A 19,797-nucleotide genomic window follows, 5' to 3' on the forward strand; every position below is an offset into this window, starting at 1 on the left:
CCTGACACTGCTGGTTCTGCTTTCTCCCACACTGTTAATCCTTATCTCGCTGCTTCTATCCCTCCGTATTTCCTTTAGAGAGCTCCCTCCTTTGGCACGCACACGTTTTTGTGTTTAACATGCGTGGACCGTAATAGGCCGGGGTTCCTACGCAGTTTGGACGCAGTATAGAATTGAATTTGCGTCATTTCCAGGTCTGGATAAGTTTGGAAAAAGGGGAAAAGAGTATCTAAAAATGTTTGTGTTGTTTCCAGACCATTATCATTCATTCATTCATTCATTCATCTTCAACCGCTTGTCCCTGTCGATCCCAGTTGACATGGGGCGTGAGGCGGGGTCCACCCCGGACAGGACGGCAGTCTATCACAGGACACACAGAGACGAAATATATTAATATACACAAATTAAAAAGTTTAGTAACGCAGCACGGCCTAATCAAGCTGGCTGTAGGAGTAGTGTCACGTTACCATGGTTACCGTTCGCCGCACGACTGTGTTTCTAATTTCACGTACGTCTGCCTATTATTTCTGATTTATTTTAATGCATCGATCTTTTAGTTATTTACAGACTGTTTACTCGATCTAAAGCCAATGAAGCGCAGACTCGTGTTTTCTTTTGTGGTTGCTGGTTCATTGAACGTCTCCACTAAAGCGTCCTGAGATCAACTTTGTTATGATTTGGCGGCGTAAATAAAACTGAATTGAAAATGACTGTTTCTGTCTGTAGGAGTTGCAGGTTCACAGTTGTTAATTTCACTCTTTTAGCATGTTGCTACATGTCGTAAAGAGCAGCAGGTCCCTTTTGGAGCTGTGCTGGTTGCACTTAGCGTGCTTCTCTTGGAGCAGATGACCGTATGGTGACGGCCAGTAAACAAGTAGACTCCTGTCCTCTAATGGGATATTCTGCTGGTGTTTTTGAAGCAGCGTGTATTCAAATAAAAGGTAGTTTCAAATTCAAATTCAAATTCAAAAAACTTTATTTGTCCCTGGAGGGCAATTCAGGGCACACAGAGCAGCAAATAACGACATTCTTTTACACTTTGTTCTTGTTGTTAGGTTAAAATGTTTTGTATAGTTGCACTTAGTGTCAGGATGTTAGTGTGTTAGTACAGGTAGAGTAAGTGTCAGGATGTTAGTGTGTTAGTACAGGTAGAGTAAGTGTCAGGATGTTAGTGTGTTAGTACAGGTTAGAATAAGTGTCAGGATGTTAGTGTGTTAGTACAGGTAGAATAAGTGTCAGGATGTTAGTGTGTTAGTACAGGTAGAATAAGTGTCAGGATGTTAGTGTGTTAGTACAGGTAGAGTAAGTGTGTTAGTGTGTTAGTACAGGTAGAATAAGTGTCAGGATGTTAGTGTGTTAGTACAGGTAGAATAAGTGTCAGGATGTTAGTGTGTTAGTACAGGTAGAATAAGTGTCAGGATGTTAGTGTGTTAGTACAGGTAGAATAAGTGTCAGGATGTTAGTGTGTTAGTACAGGTAGAGTAAGTGTCAGGATGTTAGTGTGTTAGTACAGGTTAGAATAAGTGTCAGGATGTTAGTGTGTTAGTACAGGTTAGAATAAGTGTCAGGATGTTAGTGTGTTAGTACAGGTAGAATAAGTGTCAGGATGTTAGTGTGTTAGTACAGGTAGAGTAAGTGTGTTAGTGTGTTAGTACAGGTTAGAATAAGTGTCAGGATGTTAGTGTGTTAGTACAGGTAGAGTAAGTGTCAGGATGTTAGTGTGTTAGTACAGGTTAGAATAAGTGTCAGGATGTTAGTGTGTTAGTACAGGTAGAATAAGTGTGTTAGTGTGTTAGTACAGGTAGAATAAGTGTCAGGATGTTAGTGTGTTAGTACAGGTAGAATAAGTGTGTTAGTGTGTTAGTACAGGTAGAATAAGTGTCAGGATGTTAGTGTGTTAGTACAGGTAGAGTTAGTGTCAGGATGTTAGTGTGTTAGCACAGGTAGAATAAGTGTCAGGATGTTAGTGTGTTAGTACAGGTAGAGTAAGTGTGTTAGTGTGTTAGTACAGGTTAGAATAAGTGTCAGGATGTTAGTGTGTTAGTACAGGTAGAATAAGTGTCAGGATGTTAGTGTGTTAGTACAGGTTAGAATAAGTGTGTTAGTGTGTTAGTACAGGTAGAATAAGTGTCAGGATGTTAGTGTGTTAGTACAGGTTAGATACAGAGGACATCGTCGGCGTGAGATGTAGAAAGACATGCGTGTATCAGATGTAAGCAGACATGTGAACGGGTGTATATGATGTAAACATGCAGTAGACTGTTGAAACAGGTATAAACAGAACTGTAGTGCAGAGAAGATATAAGTGGACAGTGATCGGATTCAGATGAGGTCAGACATGATACATGTGTGCAATGAGCAGACGTAAACAGAACTATAGTGCAGTAATAGAGTATAAATATAACATATAACTATAAGCTATGTGCAGATAATAAATAATAAAGTGGTAGTGGTTTACAGGAGGACTAAGACCTCTGGTAAAAAATGACCCTACCTAAAACCCATCCTGTCCGCACAGGGTTTAATACGAGAACAACAACCTCACAACCTCTGCAAAACAGGAGCGAGCACGCTTCGTATCACGCTTTTAAACCACGCTCTGAAGCACCGGTGACTTTGCTTCATAACAACACGCGGTTGTGCATGTGTGCTTTTTTAAATGAAACATGAAGTGAGAGGCATTTACTACCAAATGAATGAAACACCTGCTTTTCATACACTCACTTTCTCTGTTTCCCACAAAATGTTTGTGCAACGTGCTCACCAGGGTGACCCCCCCACCCCCCATCCCCCCATCCCCCCTCCCCCCCGTTTCCCCTTGAGTGCGGCTGTTGTCACCTAAGCTCCGCACGCTGAACTCACTTTCTATATTTAGTTTGTTTGTATGGTTTAGTCGAGCAGCTTGCGCGGGGCGTCCTGCTCCGGCGGTTCTGCATCAGCCTGCTCCGGTCCAGCCCGGCTCGGCTCGGCTCGGTTCGGCTCGACCCTGCGTCCTGCCGTCAACACCGCAAGGAATGTGAAAGCTTCCTCGCGTGTTCCCCAGTGTGGCTGCGTCAGGCAGTGAAGGGGTTAATACCAGTCACTCAGCATGCGGGAACCGTGGCGGGCGAGCAGGCAGGCAGTGCGGAGGCTGACCTCTGACCCCTCAGGAAAGGAATGTGGAAGCTCTTTCATCCAGGACAGAAACCAAAGACACCCGGGCGGTTGGGAAAAGCGGCGGTTCAATTCTGCCCTTTAACGTTTTTGATTAGGAGAAGTGAACGCAGGCTCCGCGTGAATGTGCTGTGGGGTGTTTGTCGTAGCGGCATCTGCCATTTTGTCCCATCCTGCAGCCGCCTGTGATCACTGCAGTCACAGCGGAGTGTGAGGAGAGGGTGGAAATGGTTGCAGTTGTGCTGTTTGTGCTGCTTATGAAGCACATGTGCTCTGACCTTTAACCTACTACCTGTGTATAGGTTTGTAGTTATGTAACAGGTCATTACCTAATACTGACACCAAGGGCTGCAGCTCAGGGTCTCTCTTCATTATTGATTCATACGTTTGTTTATTCAATGTCAAAATAGTTGCCGGTTCATTTTTTTGTGAGTTGACTGAGCGATTAATCGATTAATTGTTTCATGTCGGTCATTACTTTTATCATAATCACAATAAAACTAGTTGGTTGATAAGTCAGTCTCAGGATATTTAACATAATTCTGTAGAATCTGTATTTATTTATTTTATATTCATTGTATGACCCGGTTCACACCTGTGGCATTAAAGCACAATAAAGCAGCATTACTTTTTCTTAAAGGCGACCTATTTAACTCGTTTTCAGACATTTTGTGTGTCCACCAGAACGTCCTGCTCACGGCTGCTGCACTCTCTGTCTGAGACGCTCTGTCTCGGCGCCTGTCTCTTTAAGACCCTCTCGTGAAAACCCCCGTCTGCTCTGATTGGTCAGGCACTTCCTGGTCTCTGTACTGCTGCAGAGGATTGTCTTCAACCACGTAAAGTGGGATTTTCCACTGTCAAAAGTCACAAATAAAACCTTCTAAACCAAACCAGCAGGACTGTGATCCCAAACAAGGCAACAATGCACAACACAAGCGGCCGATGTTACAGCTTGTCGGCCGTTAGCATGTTGCTACATGCACAAGCAGCAGGTCCCTTTACGGAGCTGTGCTTACACAACTGTCCTGTTTTTCTGTCCCAGAAGATCGATTCTGTTGAGGCCACAGCAAAACACAGAGTCGTGAACTAGATTATAGCTTCACTTAGTATATTATCATTGAGAATCGAGCGAAACATCACCTACGTCACGGATCGGACGTGTTTTTAGATAGAAATTAAAACATAGAAGTGTGTTGTTAGCATCTGTTGTTTTGATGAGGAAAGAGAGTTCATTTTCACCTTTCAAAGTGCTTAGAGCGTAATTCCAGTATAAAATCATCCCAGGGTCTTTTTCCATTAATGGAGAAATCCGGTGTTGGTGTATTTCTGTGGCAGTTACAGCGCCACACCCAGGCCTGGAACGTGTACTACAGCGGTTGGAGTCTGTTTCCCTGGTTTCCTGTGGACGCAGAGGCCAAGTGGACGGAGTAAAGTTGAGTGTATGAGACCAGTGTTTGAACATGAGTGCGTCTGGAGCTCGTACCGTAGCACAGTTGATTGTAGCTGCAGACGGATGGTGACGGATGTACTGTACAAACACAACAGGGGGAGAACAGAGGGCGAACCCAGGGGATTTCCACATGTGGAGTGCGTGCTCGCTCGCTGTCACTCACGACCTGCTGGGACACTTTGATAGAACAGAGCCATTGCTGAGGTTATTAGTAACACCTATGTCGTTCCTACCGTCACAAGTTAAACTATCTGCTTTGATTGAGGTCACATTATATAATAAGACATTTCCTCTTTATGTAAAGGTCCCGCATTATGCTCATCTTCAGGTTCATACTTATATTTTGGGTTTCTACTAGAACATGTTTGTTTACCTGCTTTAATGTCAAAAAACACCTTTTTTTTCTCATACCTTCGGGCGCACTCACACTGTGCGTCCGTCCCGAGCCCCGTGCTTTAGGGTCCCTGTCCCCCCTCCAGGCCTGTTTGTACTCACACTACCTGGGCCTCGGAGAATGCTTCTTGCTGCCTATACGTCATCACGCCGTAACACGTCACACGCATTGATGACGTCATGGCGATGCGTGGCTTTGTTTCCAGATCTTTCCGTAGACCTCAGAGTTTTTGTGCGTCTTGTCGACTGTTTTTGAATCTTTTCATCGACCAAATCTGCAGTAAACACTCCACCTCCGCATCACACCAACGTGAACCTTTCACCGCCATTGTTTTAAATGTCCGCGCATGGTCCCTCCTTCTTTTTTCTACGTCCCAACAGGCGCACAGGAAATGACCTCAGAACCGCCGTAGGCCTCATGCTCGTACACGTGCGCACGTTCATGCTCGTACATGTGCAAACGTGCTTTACTAAAGCCCACCTCTCTCAAACGAACGTGGACGGCCAGCTGTCCTAAGCTAGGCGCGGTACGGTTGCACTCACACTGGTCAAACGCACTAGGCTTTACCCGTAAAACCTGTTTGGCACGGTACAGAAGGACAGTGTGAGTGCGCCCTTAGTGTCTGAATGTATCTGTATCTCCTGCCTCTTTACGCCCTCAGTCTGCTCTGATTGGTCAGTGCTTCTGGGCCTTCGGCGTCTGCACTCTCAGCATCTCTGCAGTGTCATTGCAGCCTGGGAATGACTGTACCTGCACCGTAGCAGCATTTTATGTATATTTATATATAGTATGGTATAGTTGTGACAGTATGGAAGTCCTGGCGGCTCGTTTAAAGGCACCGTCTCTGAGTACGGGCTGTGTGTTTTGAGATTTTCACAGTATTAACAGACGTGAAACCTCCACTCAAACATACAACACAAGACATAGAAACGTATTAAAAAGACCAGCAGAGCATCACTGTTTGATCCCACTTAATTATAGTAGTTATTTCAATGTTATGTTTGTATAATGAAAGCAAAACACTATAATAACATATTGCAAAGTCAGTCATTTGGGCTTGTCGAGGCCTGAAGGCATCCGTGTGTGACGTTAGCGCTCCACACCGTCTGTCATGCTCTTCCCTTTGTGTCCCAGCTCTCTTTGGTGTATTTCTATAACTTGATGGTATGGATCCTCTTCATTGTGCTGGATCTGCCTGTCTGTGTGCGCGCCTTTGTGAGTGCGTTTGAGCATGCCGGTTTGGCTGGGGGGTGGGGTGGGGGGTGTACATGATGTTGCATTCGGCGTGACCAGAACTCTGTGTGTTGCATGTGCTGTTGTGTGCGGAGGAGAGAGGCAGGGAGACACGGCATGGTTCAGGCCAGGAATGTGCGATGTGGGTAGGCTGTACAATAGAGCCGGGCTCCCTGAGGGTGGTCAATGGGACGGGTGTCACCCCCCTGCACCCTCCCTGCTGGGTGATGACCACCGTACAACGCTACAGCTGTCAGGTCCTCTTAACCACCGCTGTAAACACACACGCATTACAAGAAGAAGTACACACACACGCATGCACATGTACGCACTGAGACATACGTGAGCACGCGGGCGACCATGTGCTGAAGTGGAGAATAAAGCACACACACACACACACACACACACACACACACACACACACACACACGCATATTTGTGCATTTCTACGTCGACATGTAGATATAAGCATCTGTAAAAGCACTCAGAGCAGATTCCTAAGTGGAGACCCTGCAGGTGAAAAGAGTTTAACTCATACATGTCACCATGAAACTTCCCTACTTCATGAATTACTTGTGTGTGTAGATGAGGTTTTATCTCTGTCTGAAACACGTGCTAATCGTTTAGTTCATGTTGTGGACACATCAGAGTCAAAGGTCTCTCTTAAAACTTCATAAATGAGAAATTACTGTTAACAGCCAAACAAACAAATGTTTAAAAGATCTCAATGTTTTCAGTAAAAACCCTCAGAATGGAAGGTTTGGTGGATGCGATTGATCACGTGACCCACTAACGAAAGCACTCGTTACCTTTAGCTGAGTACTCACGTCTGTGTGTCTGTGGAGACACTCCCTCCACAGATGTAAACTAGCCGCCATGTTAGCGATGATGCTGAGGGCGGTCGGTCTGTCGGCCGAACTCGTCACGGTCAACGGCTGTGCTGCGTTCACTCGTAATCGGAAAACGGGGAACTTCCAACTTCTGAGCCAGGCTTGTAGCAAGGGCAGAAGTGTAATAGGAACATATGTGTGTGTGTGTGTGTGTGTGTGTGTGTGTGGATTTAAGAGGGGACATTTAGGTGACCGACGGAAGTAGAGAGGCGACTGTGTTTCTATAAAGTTTTAAAAAAATGTGGTAAAATAATTGTTTTCTTTCCACGAAGCTGAAAGGAGACATGTTATGGAATAGGGTCGATGATACAAGAATTTCAAAGTGGACAAAGTGGGCAGAGTATTTACCTGATACCCGGGTAAATACTCATATAAATACTAAATAAATAAATATATAATATAAATACTGTAAATACACATGTGAGTGAAGGCATCAGGCTCGACAGGAACATTTAGCCTTGTTAATAAAAAGGTAACAAACTAACGCAGATATAAATGCACTTAATATTATTTATTAACCAATAACAAAGTGTACATCAGCAGCAAAGAGGCGGCAGTAGCTCAGTCCATAGGTGATTTGGCTGGGAACCGGAGGGTCGCCGGTTTCAGTCCCTGTGTGGACCATGTATGGAGCGTGGACTGGTGGCTGGAGAGGTGCCAGTTCATCTCCTTGGCACTGCAGAGGTGCTGTTGAGCAAGGCACCAAACCCCCAACTGCTCGGGGCGCCGGTCACTGGCAGCCCCCTCGCTCTGACATCTCTCCATTAATTGCATGTATATAGGTCCTGTCTGTGCGTGTGTGTATTTCAGGCCTGTGTGTGTGTAACATGAATAACAATAATAGAGTGAAACAATTGAATTTCACGTTGCAGGATTATTAAAGTAATTCTTCTTCTTCTTCAAAAAGCAATAAATAACACTTCCATGTAAAGTGCACTGCAAACAGATATTTTAAACTGTAATATAAAATATAGCAGCTGCCTGAAACTTCAACAAACAACGGCTTAGTTAATAATTAGTGTGTGATATTAATAAAAAAAAGAGATGAATGCTGCCTCATTCATGTAATATCCGTTCTAGCTAACTGGTTGCATCTCTAGTCAGTAGCTTAGTGACAACTCAACAGACGTAACCGTTTAATACGTCACTGTTGTCGAAACGGAAACTCTACTGACTCGAGATTCCCCCTAAAGACCGCGGTGTCGCTCCTTATGATGCTTCGCCAGCTTTGTTGCGCTACTCGACTGTGTCGCCACCACTTTAGCTTTGTTAGCATACTGGGATGTGTACATCCTTAGCCTTTCCCCGGCCGTTAGCCTCGTATGCTAACTACGTCCAAGCGGCACTTTTGTTTCATTCAATTTCTGAAAAACTGGTGTCAAAAGTCTTTCCGCAGCAGTGCTAGCTGTGTCCGGTCACCTCAGAGTTGTCTACCTTTGCGAGTTCGTGTCTAATCCGATCGTTTTCAGGATCGGTTATTAGACAAACCCATTATGGAAGCAGCATGCCCCCTGGGCGCCTCCCTAGGGAGGTGTTCCAGGCACGTCCAGCTGGGAGGAGGCCTCGGGGAAGACCCAGGACCAGGTGGAGAGATTAGATCTCCACACTGGCCTGGGAACGCCTCAGGATCCCCCAGTTAGAGCTGGTTAATGTGGCCCGGGAAAGGGAAGTTTGGGGTCCCCTGCTGGAGCTGCTGCGCCCTGACCCGACCCCGGATAAGAGGCTGAAGATGAGATGAGATGAGATTATGGAAGCAAAATAGCCCGAAGGCCCATACCAGAAGTCACCAGTGCATGAAAAAAATGATATTCTTGCCTGTAGTGTCTCCTCAACTCATTGACCTCTCACACAGAGTGACTGGAGTGTGTGTGTGTGTGTGTGCGTGCGCGTGTTTACCGTACTTTCGGGTTCATGTGATCGGCGCTCGGAGCACGGTTAACATTGTGACCAGCGTGTCCGCTCGACCTTGGACTTAGCCGTTGTGTTAGCGAGCGCGGGTCACAGAGGTCACTGAGGGTAAATAAGGGAACGCAGAGATGACAGAGAGAGAGAGAGAGAGAGAGAGAGAGAGAGAGAGAGAGAGAGAGAGAGAGAGAGAGAGTTCAGCCGTCCAGCACGATCACAAGTTCACACAGTCTTCGGTTTATTCTAATAAACAACCGCAGCTCAGGAGCTGCTCGGCCGCTGTTTTCACTTGTGCTGTCCACTTGTTGCACCTCGAGGTCTGCAGCTGTTTTCACTGCTGTCAAGAATTTGTTGAATTCAGGTCAACAGGTAGCGCTGGTTCTAGGAATCCTGTGTTTGCGGTATACAGTAAACACTGCTCAGCCCCCATCCTACCCCAACCACACCGCAACCCTCTCTCTTCCCCGGGGGGTTGTGCGTGTTTCCCCGAGGATTACAGGAGCCTTATCCAGTTTCATAACAAGTACATACATGCACTCACACACACACATACAGAGCCGGCTTTGTGCGGCATTCTGTCATCCGGAGACACGCATGATGAGGGACGAGGCTGAGTAATGTCATTAAGTCTTTACTATGGTTGTACAGATGTTTATGACTGTGATTAAGAGTCATCATTCACAAAAACAGGGTTTTTTTTGCCAAACCGTTGCTCTTGGTCGTGTCGGCGAGAGTGTTGTCATTCAGCTCCCCCTAGTGAGCTCAGAGGAAACATGCTCTCCAGGTGACATTTGAAAACCAAGCATGGTTCATGTAGAGCATGGGTGTCAAAGTGATCCAGTAAAGGGCCGTGTGGCTGCAGGTTTTCATTCCAGCCAATCAAAAACACACCTGGTCCAACAAATCAACTGTGTGAAGACAGTTCAGGTGATTGAGTAAGTCGAGTCAGGTGTGTTCTTGCTTGGTTGGAATGAAAACCTGCAGCCACACGGCCCTTTACTGGATCACTTTGACACCCATGATGTAGATCAGGGCTGCCCAATCCTGCTCCTGGAGAGCCACTGTCCTGCATGTTTTAGGTTTCTCCTGCTCTAACACACCTCAGTCTAACGATTTTCAAACCTGTGACGAGCTTCAGCTGCTTGATAACGAGCACATCATTAGATTCAGGTGTGTTAGAACAGAGAGAAACCTGAAACACGCAGGACAGTGGCCCTCCAGGAGCAGGACAGTGGCCCTCCAGGAGCGGGACAGTGGCCCTCCAGGAGCGGGACAGTGGCCCTCCAGGAGCGGGACAGTGGCCCTCCAGGAGCAGGACAGTGGCCCTCCAGGAGCAGGGTTGGGCAGCCCTGGTGTCGAGCCTGTTCAGATTCGGAGGTGCATGCATTTTGTCACGGCTTTAAAACAAAACGGACCCTGGAGTCGCTCACCTTTGTGTTTGCTTTCTCTTTGCAGGACGGTAAAAATGCAGAGCAGTGTTTCCCACTCGCCGCCAACCATAGCTGTTGGGACTGGGTGAGGAGGAGAGAAGAGAAAGCAGAGAGAGAGAGAGAGAGAGAGAGAAGGAAAGAGCAGAGACGAGAGAAAGACAAGTAGTATTTCAGGTAAACAGTCGGCTTTACAAGACAAAATGTTCCATGTTGACACCGGTTTGCTTCAACGAATGTTCTCTCTATCTCACTGCAGATTTTGGCGTTCACCGATGTTCCCGCTGGATCACTGACGCTTCCCGTGAGCTGCCGAGCGCCTTCTTTTTACTCGACTAACTCGCCGACCCACAACTTCCCACGTTGAGCCTGCGAGGCAGGGGAGCCACAAGTGCATTTTCATGGCAGCGGCACTCTAGGGCTGCCATGGCAGCTGCTGCCGCCGATGCCTCACACCGTTTTACCGCACTGACGCAGGAGGAAGAGGGACGACGGGCCGCCGCCAAGCTGTTTGGGAGCGCCGCCCCGCTGCCACGGATAGAGAGAGAGAGAGAGAGGGGGAAAGAGAGAGAGAGGGAGAGGGAAGGAGAAGGGGTAGGGAAAGTGAGTGGGAACGAGTGTTTGGTGTGCGGGGCCCTGTTCGCCTCACACGAGAAGCTCCGGCTCCACGCCTTGAGTCACACGGGAGAGAAACCCTTCCACTGCTCACAGCCGCACTGTCCCAAGGCCTTCAGCTCCAAATACAAGCTCTTCAGGTACCGACAGTTCATCACATCGCTCAATTCACATGCTTTTAAATATGCTGCGATACAGAATCCCCAGTGAGCAACTTGACAAACGCTGTCGTTTTGACTTTTATTCAATGAGGGAACCTGAAAAAGTAGTAACTCGACCTTCAGAAACAATAAACGGAGCAAGTCTGTCTCATCTATCAGTATTTGTAGAGCAGGGCTGCCCAACCCTGCTCCTGTAGAGCCACTGTCCTGCATGTTTTGGGTTTCTCCTGCTTTGACACACTTGAGTCTAACGATTTTCAAACCCGTGACGAGCTTCAGCTGCTTGATAACGAGCAGGAGCAGGGTTGGGCAGCCCTGTTGTAGAGTAACAAAAAAGAGATGTATCCATGACAACTGTATGACAAAGGCTCATGTTCTCCGTTGGTCTGTCGCTCGCAGAGAAGTTAGCAGGTGAACGTAGCAGATCTAGGGCTCGGCGATAATTCAATATGATCCTTTATTGTCTTTCAATGGAGTCCTATCTAATGAAAACATATATTTACAGATCTCGAGACACAATTAAGTCGTCTGAATTGACAATAACAAGCACATACTAACTCAGTTTATTCAGAAAATGTGAAATATTTTGAGGGAATGTCATTTGAAGATTGCAGTTTTTGTATTTACGTCACACTATTTGTGTGGATGCAAGAAAACGTAGTCTAATTTCACATAAGTCGTTAATAAAATGAGAAATATCAACGCATGGTTATTTCATATAGGCTCTTTATTTATTGAATTACCAAAAACATGCTACATCACGATATGTATTGCTGTTGAGATATGAAACGGTCGTTGTCTGGGTGGGTGATTTTGGCCGTCTCGCCCAGTCCCACCTGACTCCAGATGAATGATAACGTTGCTCTGTGACTGTTAATGCTTCAGCTGACTGTAAGATGTTTGGTAGCTGCTAAACACAGGAAGTGGCTCCATTTTGGGTCCTGGCATCAAACCGCTGTGACTCATTTATGTGGGTTTGACTCTGGGGGATTTATGCCTCACTTTAGCCCAGTGGGTCTTAAACTTGTTCATGTACCCCCTTTGAAATATTGACCACGAAAAACAGCTTTGGTAGAAAATAAATGAAGAGTCTGATTTCAAGGCTAAACCACATACCCAGTACCCTGTGCAGTGGTCCAGAGTGACCCTGGGGGCACGCTACTGAGTGACTGATAACACATGTGACATGGTAGCTTCACAGCCCAACCGTTGTCATCTCTCGTTTCCTTGTGTTCCCTTGCAGGCATATGGCCACACACTCTCCACAGAAGACCCATCAGTGTTCGTTCTGTGAGAAAATGTTCCACCGCAAAGACCACCTGAAGAACCACCTGCAGACCCATGACCCCAACAAGGAGGCCTTCAAGTGTGAGGAGTGTGGGAAGCACTACAACACCAAGCTGGGATACAAGCGCCATGTGGCCATGCACTCCGCCACAGCAGGGGATCTCACCTGTAAAGTGTGCATGCAGAGCTACGAGAGCACACCCGTGCTCCTGGAGCACCTCAAGAGCCACTCCGGGAAGTCCTCGGGTGGCACCAAGGAGAAAAAGCATCCGTGCGACCACTGCGACCGCCGCTTCTACACACGGAAGGATGTGAGACGGCACATGGTGGTCCACACAGGCCGAAAGGACTTCCTGTGCCAGTACTGTGCCCAGCGCTTCGGCAGGAAGGACCACCTGACGCGCCACGTGAAGAAGAGCCACTCGCAGGAGCTGCTGAAGATCAAGACAGAGCCTCCTGATATGTTGGGTCTTTTAGCGTCTGGGTCACCACCGTGCTCTGTGAAGGAGGAGCTCAGTCCCATGATGTGTGGCATGGGTCCCAACAAAGACCCCATGATGGGCAAACCGTTCCCCGGTGGGGCGCCTTTTCCGATGGGCATGTACAACCCCCACCATCTCCAGGCCATGTCTAATTCTGGGGTGGGTCACCCACACCCGTCCCTGATGCCCGGTCCCTTGTCTGCAGCTATGGGCATGGGCTGTCACATGGAGTCGCCTGGACCTCTTCACCCACACTCCCATCACCACCACCATCATCACCACCATCACCACCACCACCATTCCCCTCCGTTGCCCCCACACCACCAGCCTCCGGCTCCCCAGCAGCAGCACCAGCCCCAGCAAGCCCCCAAATACCAGCTGGGATCTACCTCATACCTGCTGGACAAGCCCTTGAAAGTGGAAATGGAGAGCTTCCTCATGGATCTGCAGAGTGGCTCGCCAGGCCCGGTTCACTCTGCAGAGCCACATGCTGCTGCCTCACCTCCCAAGGACGGACTGGAGCCCACCTCGGGCCTGGTGGATGAGCTTTGCGGGGATCACCTCCTGTCCAAGAGCCCTGCCATGATCGCTGAGTCTCTGTGTGCTGCTAACATGGACTTCTCCCATCTGCTGGGGTTCCTGCCCCTCAACCTGCCCCCGTACAGTGCCCCCATGAGCACGGGAGGGCTGGTGATGGGCTACACCTCATCCGCGACCCCCTCTTCCTCCTCCTCCTCTTCCTCATCTCTGCACGCTGCCGAGCCCCACGCCGCAGCAGTCGCAGTCGCACCTCTTACCTCTTTGCAACCGCAACCTCAGGAGCAGCAGAGCTCCAGCGGGGGTCTGGGCCTCGGACCCCTGCACCCCCTCCCACCAGTGTTCAGCTCCAGCCTTAGTGCCACCACGCTGCCTCGCTTCCACCAGGCCTTCCAATGACAGAGCCCCAGCGCCGCCCGGCCAAGACGGCCTCCGCACCAGCCTCAGCTCAGCGCGGATATTTTTGGGGGCTGTGGTTCTTCACAGAAGAAGTGGGAGAATTAGAATAAACAAATACCCAAATGAACACTTAGAAGCCTTAAATGAAAGTGCACAAAAGCTTTTGATTGAGCCTTAAAAGGAAGTTTAAGCCCTTTGAGCGGAAAAGGAATAGGTGAGAGAAGAAGTCGAAGCCGCTTTTATTTGGGCTCCTCCCCCCATCCTATAGTTATAACGACGTATTAACCCATCCTTTTTTATTACCCTTTTATCTCCCTCCCACCCCCTATTTAGTAGTGTAGAGGGCAGGATCAGTAGGCCAAAAGGCGCGGTACTGCATACGTAAAAGTAATAATATTAAAAGCAGAAAAAAAAAAAAATCAAAAGGTAATTTTTAGCGAAGATTATCTGTCGTGTTGTGACCCAAAAAAAAAAGAAATAGTTTGAAGTGGATATTTTGTTTTTTAACTTTATTTTTCCAAATGTAAGAACGTGGTAGAATGTGTCTCATCTGGAGTTTTGAACCCCCCCCCACCAACAACAACCTGAACGTCACGCTCAGTACGGAGCGAAGGAACGAAGACGCACCGAGACGTCGACACACCGAGACGTCGGGGCACCGAGAAGTCGGGGCACCGAGACGTCGGGGCACCGAGACGTCGGGGCACCGAGACTCAGCGAGACGCAGTTAGACGTCGACGCAGCGAGACGTCGGCGCACCGAGACGTCGGCGCACCGAGACGTCGGCGCACCGAGACGTCGACCCGTAACTCTTAAATCCTCCTCTAGACTAGAGCCAAAAAAAACAACCTCCCTTTAAAAAAAGTGCTCTTTAAACAAGAAAAAACAAGATGGATGTCCCTTTTATCTGACCTGTAACCGACGCGCTCCTAGAGTCACGGCGGTTTCCGATGAAATATCATTAAATATGAATAAAAACAGACTTAAGAGACCAGTCACGCGCGTTTTTTAAGGCTGCGGAGAGAAAAACGAGAGAAAGAAACGCGAGCGAAAGCGTGTGAGTCGATCAAAAACGACGTAATATCACGCTGAATTTTTTTACTGTTCCTCAAGAGAAGCACTTTTTTAAATTTTTCTTTTTTTAGCAGAAGGCACTTGACCTTTAGGAATCTCCTCGGGGAAACCTTCGTTTCTCCTTCCTCGTGGCGTCTCGGGGGTTTTCACATCGAGATGGTCGCGTCGCTCCCCTTCCTCCGCCGGTCTTCCTTTTAACAGTTACCTTTAAAAAGAGCTCCTGCGAGAAGCGCATCACGCTAACCGCGGCTCTCACTCGGCTGCCCGACATGCGTAAAATCTATATTTTTGGAAACCCCCCCCCCCCCATCTTTAGGTAATCTTTTAAAAAAGATGCATCATCATGGTAAAGATGAACCCTGACATATGTGAATGGCAAAAACAACAACAACAAAAGAATTTCAGTGAGTCAAAATGTGTTCGAGAATGTTATTGCAGTGTACGAAAATATCTCAAAAATGAATATTATTATTATTGCTTTTATCTCGGTAAGGTGTATTTTTAGGTAGATGTGTTAAAACTAAGTGATGATGTTTTTTTGATGTCTGGCAGGTTTACATTTGTGTGTATCTTGCATTTTTTTTTGATCAAACAAATGGATGAAGTATTAGCTCCTCCCCCCTCCAACCCCCCTGAGCTTTCTCCGTCACACCCGGTCTTTACCTTTACGCGTATTCGCGTTAGTGTAGCGGATCAGAACCGCGGATGGGAAACATCCGCAGAAGGCCGTTAGCGGCTTTGTAATCACGTAGGATTTGAACTAGATAGATTGTTGAGACATGGATGGCCTATTGATCTCTGACCGTGTAACATGTGACCCCTGCGCTGCGGTGAAATCCCGGCGCGGCGGCGTTTAGATCCTCTCTAACCCGTTCACCACCAGCCTATAAAACCTGAGCCCAAAGTTAACCTAAGCTTCAAAGTGAAATCGGCGCTCTATATCCAACGTCCTGCCTGTGGCACAACCAACGCAACGACACATCTTCATCGCAGTCACAAACTCCTGCATCGTGCCTCGGGATCCCCCAGTTAGAGCTGGTTAATGTGGCCCGGGAAAGGGAAGTTTGGGGTCCCCTGCTGGAGCTGCTGCGCCTCACGACCCGACCCCGGATAAGCGGTTGAAGATGAGATCTCGTTCCCCCCGTCGGCTTCGCCCTTTAGCCGTCGTCGTGCCGCAGCCAGAGCGCCCCGATCGCCGTTAAACGTTAAAAACAAACAAACAAACAAAGAAAAAAACAGCAAAAAAACATAAAAATGAAAAATTAAAAACACACATATTGCTGCTTTTAGCTACGGTTGCTGATGAACGACAACTGTAGACCACTAGGATTTTTACATTTACATTTTATTTTTTTGCAAGATGGACAGTGAGCTGAAAACATGCACAAACCGAACCGACAGTGTTCATCATCCCCTCCGTACTCCTCCTCTTCCTCCTCCTCCACCTCCTCTTCCACCTCCTCCTCTTCCTCCCCCTCCTCTTCCTCCCCCTCCTCTTCCTCTTCCTCCCCCCCTTCCTCCTCCTCCTCCTCTCTCAGCTGCTTTGTAGAGTCAAAAGTAAAGGGTCTGAAAATACGGCAATACCCGGACGAACGCAGTCACCCAATTCCCCGGTTTTGACATTCAAAGCGCGCGGGGAGACGCGGCTGACTGCACGACCCTCGGGTGTATCGCTCATAGTCATATATTTGTTTTGTCTGTCGTCATATGATATATTATTTTCTGTTTGTGTAAAAACAGGACCTCGAAAGAAAGAAAAAACAACACAACACATCACCTCATTTTTATTTGTTTTTTATTTTTCTTACCAAAACCTGGGGAGAAGAAACTACATGTTTTGCACAATCGCTTGTTACAGAAACGCCGCGGGTGTCGGGGGGTTTTCTCCGCGCCGTAGGACGAGAACGCCCTTGACGACGAGCGGTCGAACGGCCGACGGTCCCCCCGCGTGTTACGCAGATGGGTGTTCCCCTCTGGAACTGAAAATCCAGAACGAGCGAGCACGGATGTAGGACGAGCTTCCCCACAGTGTGACTGTTTAATCGCAACTTCATCGCTCAAATCCTACGTCATATAAAAATATATATATAAATATATATAAAATAAGTTCTGGCCTAAATTGAAACGCGTTAGTCTCCCCCCTGGAACGTCGTTATTTGGATAACGACTCGTGTAAAACGATCAAACTTTGCGTTGATCCTAAATAAATTCGCTGTCGGCACCTTCGTGAGAATTTACGAGATGTATTAAAAAAACACCGCAAGGTTCACATTTGATCTTTATTGTGTTCCTTATAAACGTTTTACGGGCTTAAGCCGACTTTGTAGCAATCAAATCGAGCATTTATACTTTTAGACTTTGTCCCGAACGAACAAAAAAAGCGAGATGAAAAGCGTTGGGCATGTGTTACGTTTGTCCTCCCTGGGTTTCTGTGAGCTAATCTGAATTCTAGCACTTTCAACCTTTTAAAAAAGAGTATTTTTTTCCTTTAAAGTTTCAGCTTCTGTGTTCATATGTTTTGATTTTGTATTGATCCTGTACATGTATGTGCCGTTAGTTTGATGTGTAGACTTTATCGACCTTTGTGTATTTCTCTTCTCCAAAAGAATAACAGTATTTTTTAATAGACTTTTCACTAATATCCCTCGAACAATAAGAGCCCCCCCCCCCCCGCCCCTTCTCCTTCTCCTTTGAGACCTTTTTGCGTAACCAGCTTCGCCTTCTCTCTCGTGAATTGATCAAACTCTACAGCCGAGCGCTCGACGGGAACAGCAGCGACACGTCTGTTACTCTGAGGCGTGGAGAAACAAGATTATCGCAGCGTCGAAGCCACAACCTGCCACTGAAACGCTGTCGCGACAGAGTAGCGTCTGCGCGCCATCTTTAGACCGTGTAACTGAAAAATAATGAAGTGACCCCAAAACGAAGCACTTAAAAGCTTACAGCCACGGTCGCTGAGGTGGGAACAGCTTCTGACGTGAACAGCGTTGAACGGCGTTGTGGTGTTACAAGAATGACAGGTTTGGTTTTATCACATGTGGCTTTAAATGAATGTAATCGACAGCCGATCTCATGCCTGCTCTACCACCTGAGCGCGTATGGGGCGTTGATTTCAGAGCGACAGACCCAGGACTGGGTTAGTCGTTCAGCATGTCACTGTGGGGAAATGAGCCCCTGTCTCTGGACTCTACCCAGATCCGCATGGACGTCCATTTCTGCCAGGAAAAGAAAAGAACAGCAAACAAACATTCGACTTAACGAGTCAAAGTGATGAAGTACTCAGTCAAAATCAAAATGGCCGCTAAGACGTGAAAGAATATTTCAGAATATGATTTCAGGGTCCGAACCTCGTGTTTCCCCAACGCAGCGGTGCCGTGTTCCCCGTCGTTTGAACAGATCGGAGTTTTTAAAAGACGTAATTGTCTCTTAACGTCTTTCTTATGGATGAAAAAGACGTGTAACTGAAGAAAGAGGGGATCGTAACTGTTCACACGTTCGGCCGGTGTGTCTGTTTTGTTTCAGCGGAGCGTTTGGAGCCGGGAATCTTATTTTGAAAGGGTGTTCTCGTGCACGCAAGTCAATAACTTGATCCCACAAGGTCATTTATCTTGTTCACACAAGTTGTTACCTTGTTCTAAATTGCAAAAATTTGACTTACCAATGATTCTGACGTCTGACAAAGTCAAAATTTTGCCTTTAAATTTTGAACGCGTATCATAATTTAGAATAAGTAAAGGGACATTTTTACCCTCCTCACAATTTTGAGTCATGAGGTCAAAGTTTTACTTCCTCCTCTCCTACACACCGGGCTTTTAATTGAGTATTTCATTTTCACTTTGACTCAGTGTCTCAACATTTTAAAGAACGTCTAGTGATGAGCAGTCGAGCTGTATTTGCTGAAACCCACTAGATGGAGATCTTGATCTTGGTTAGCACTGTCGCCTCACAGCAAGAGGGTTCCTGGTTCGAATCCCATCTGGGGCCCTTCTGTGTGGAGTTTGCATGTTCTCCCCGTGTCTGCGTGGGTTTTCTCCGGGTTCTCCGGTTTCCTCCCACAGTCCAAAGACGTGCAGGTGTTCGGTTCATTGATGACTCTAAATCACCCGTAGGTGTGAATGGTTGTCTGTCTCTGTTCGTCTCTATGTGTCCTGCGATAGACTGGCGTCCTGTCCACCAAGAGCTCCATCTAGTTGATAACAAATATGGCTCAACTGCTCATCACGCCCCATGACCCCGATAGGGACAAGCGGTTGAAGATGGATGGATGTGTTTTTAAAGAGCACCATCTAGTGGACTCTTTGTGTCGCTTGATGAAGCCTCATTTGCCCGTCGCTAAAAACTATCGCATCCTTTTTTTTTCGCTGGCAGAAACGGGCGTCCTTACTAGATGCCCCCTGGGCGCCTCCCTAGAGAGGTGTTCCAGACACGTCCAGCTGGGAGGAGGCCTCGGGGAAGACCCAGGACCAGGTGGAGAGGTTAGATCTCCACACTGGCCTGGGAACGCCTCAGGATCCCCCAGTTAGAGCTGGTTAATGTGGCCCGGGAAAGGGAAGTTTGGGGTCCCCTGCCAAAGCTGCTGCCCCCGAGACCCGACCCCGGATAAGAGGCTGAAGATGAGAAACGTGCTTCTGTAGTTTGATTCCACATAACCACGACCGTGAAGCGCCCGGCGTGAGCTGCATCCTCCCCCGCCCTCTGACAGCGACGTTAGCGCGTTCCCTCGCTCGGCTGTAGCTCCATTACCTCGACCTGCACCTACTAGGGATGCACTTATCCTCACCTTTTCCTCT

At 47.6% G+C, this 19,797-nt stretch overlaps 1 protein-coding gene across 2 annotated transcripts in view; it reads left to right on the forward strand.

Annotated features, from left to right (window-relative positions):
* Positions 1–13,971, forward strand: part of plagl2 (pleiomorphic adenoma gene-like 2) — a 45,090-nt gene extending 31,119 nt beyond the window's left edge. For both annotated transcript variants that reach the window (XM_083919678.1, XM_083919679.1), the window contains exons 2-4: positions 10,481–10,629; positions 10,712–11,207; positions 12,472–13,971. In XM_083919678.1, coding sequence (XP_083775804.1) covers positions 10,879–11,207; positions 12,472–13,933 — 1,791 coding nt within the window. In that variant the 5' untranslated portion in view covers positions 10,481–10,629; positions 10,712–10,878 and the 3' untranslated portion in view covers positions 13,934–13,971. The remainder of the gene's footprint in view (positions 1–10,480; positions 10,630–10,711; positions 11,208–12,471) is intronic.
* Positions 13,972–19,797: the final 5,826 nt, after the last annotated feature.

The sequence above is a fragment of the Echiichthys vipera genome (assembly GCF_963691815.1).
Source record: "Echiichthys vipera genome assembly, chromosome: 9".
NCBI classification, from domain to species: Eukaryota; Metazoa; Chordata; class Actinopteri; order Perciformes; family Trachinidae; genus Echiichthys; species Echiichthys vipera.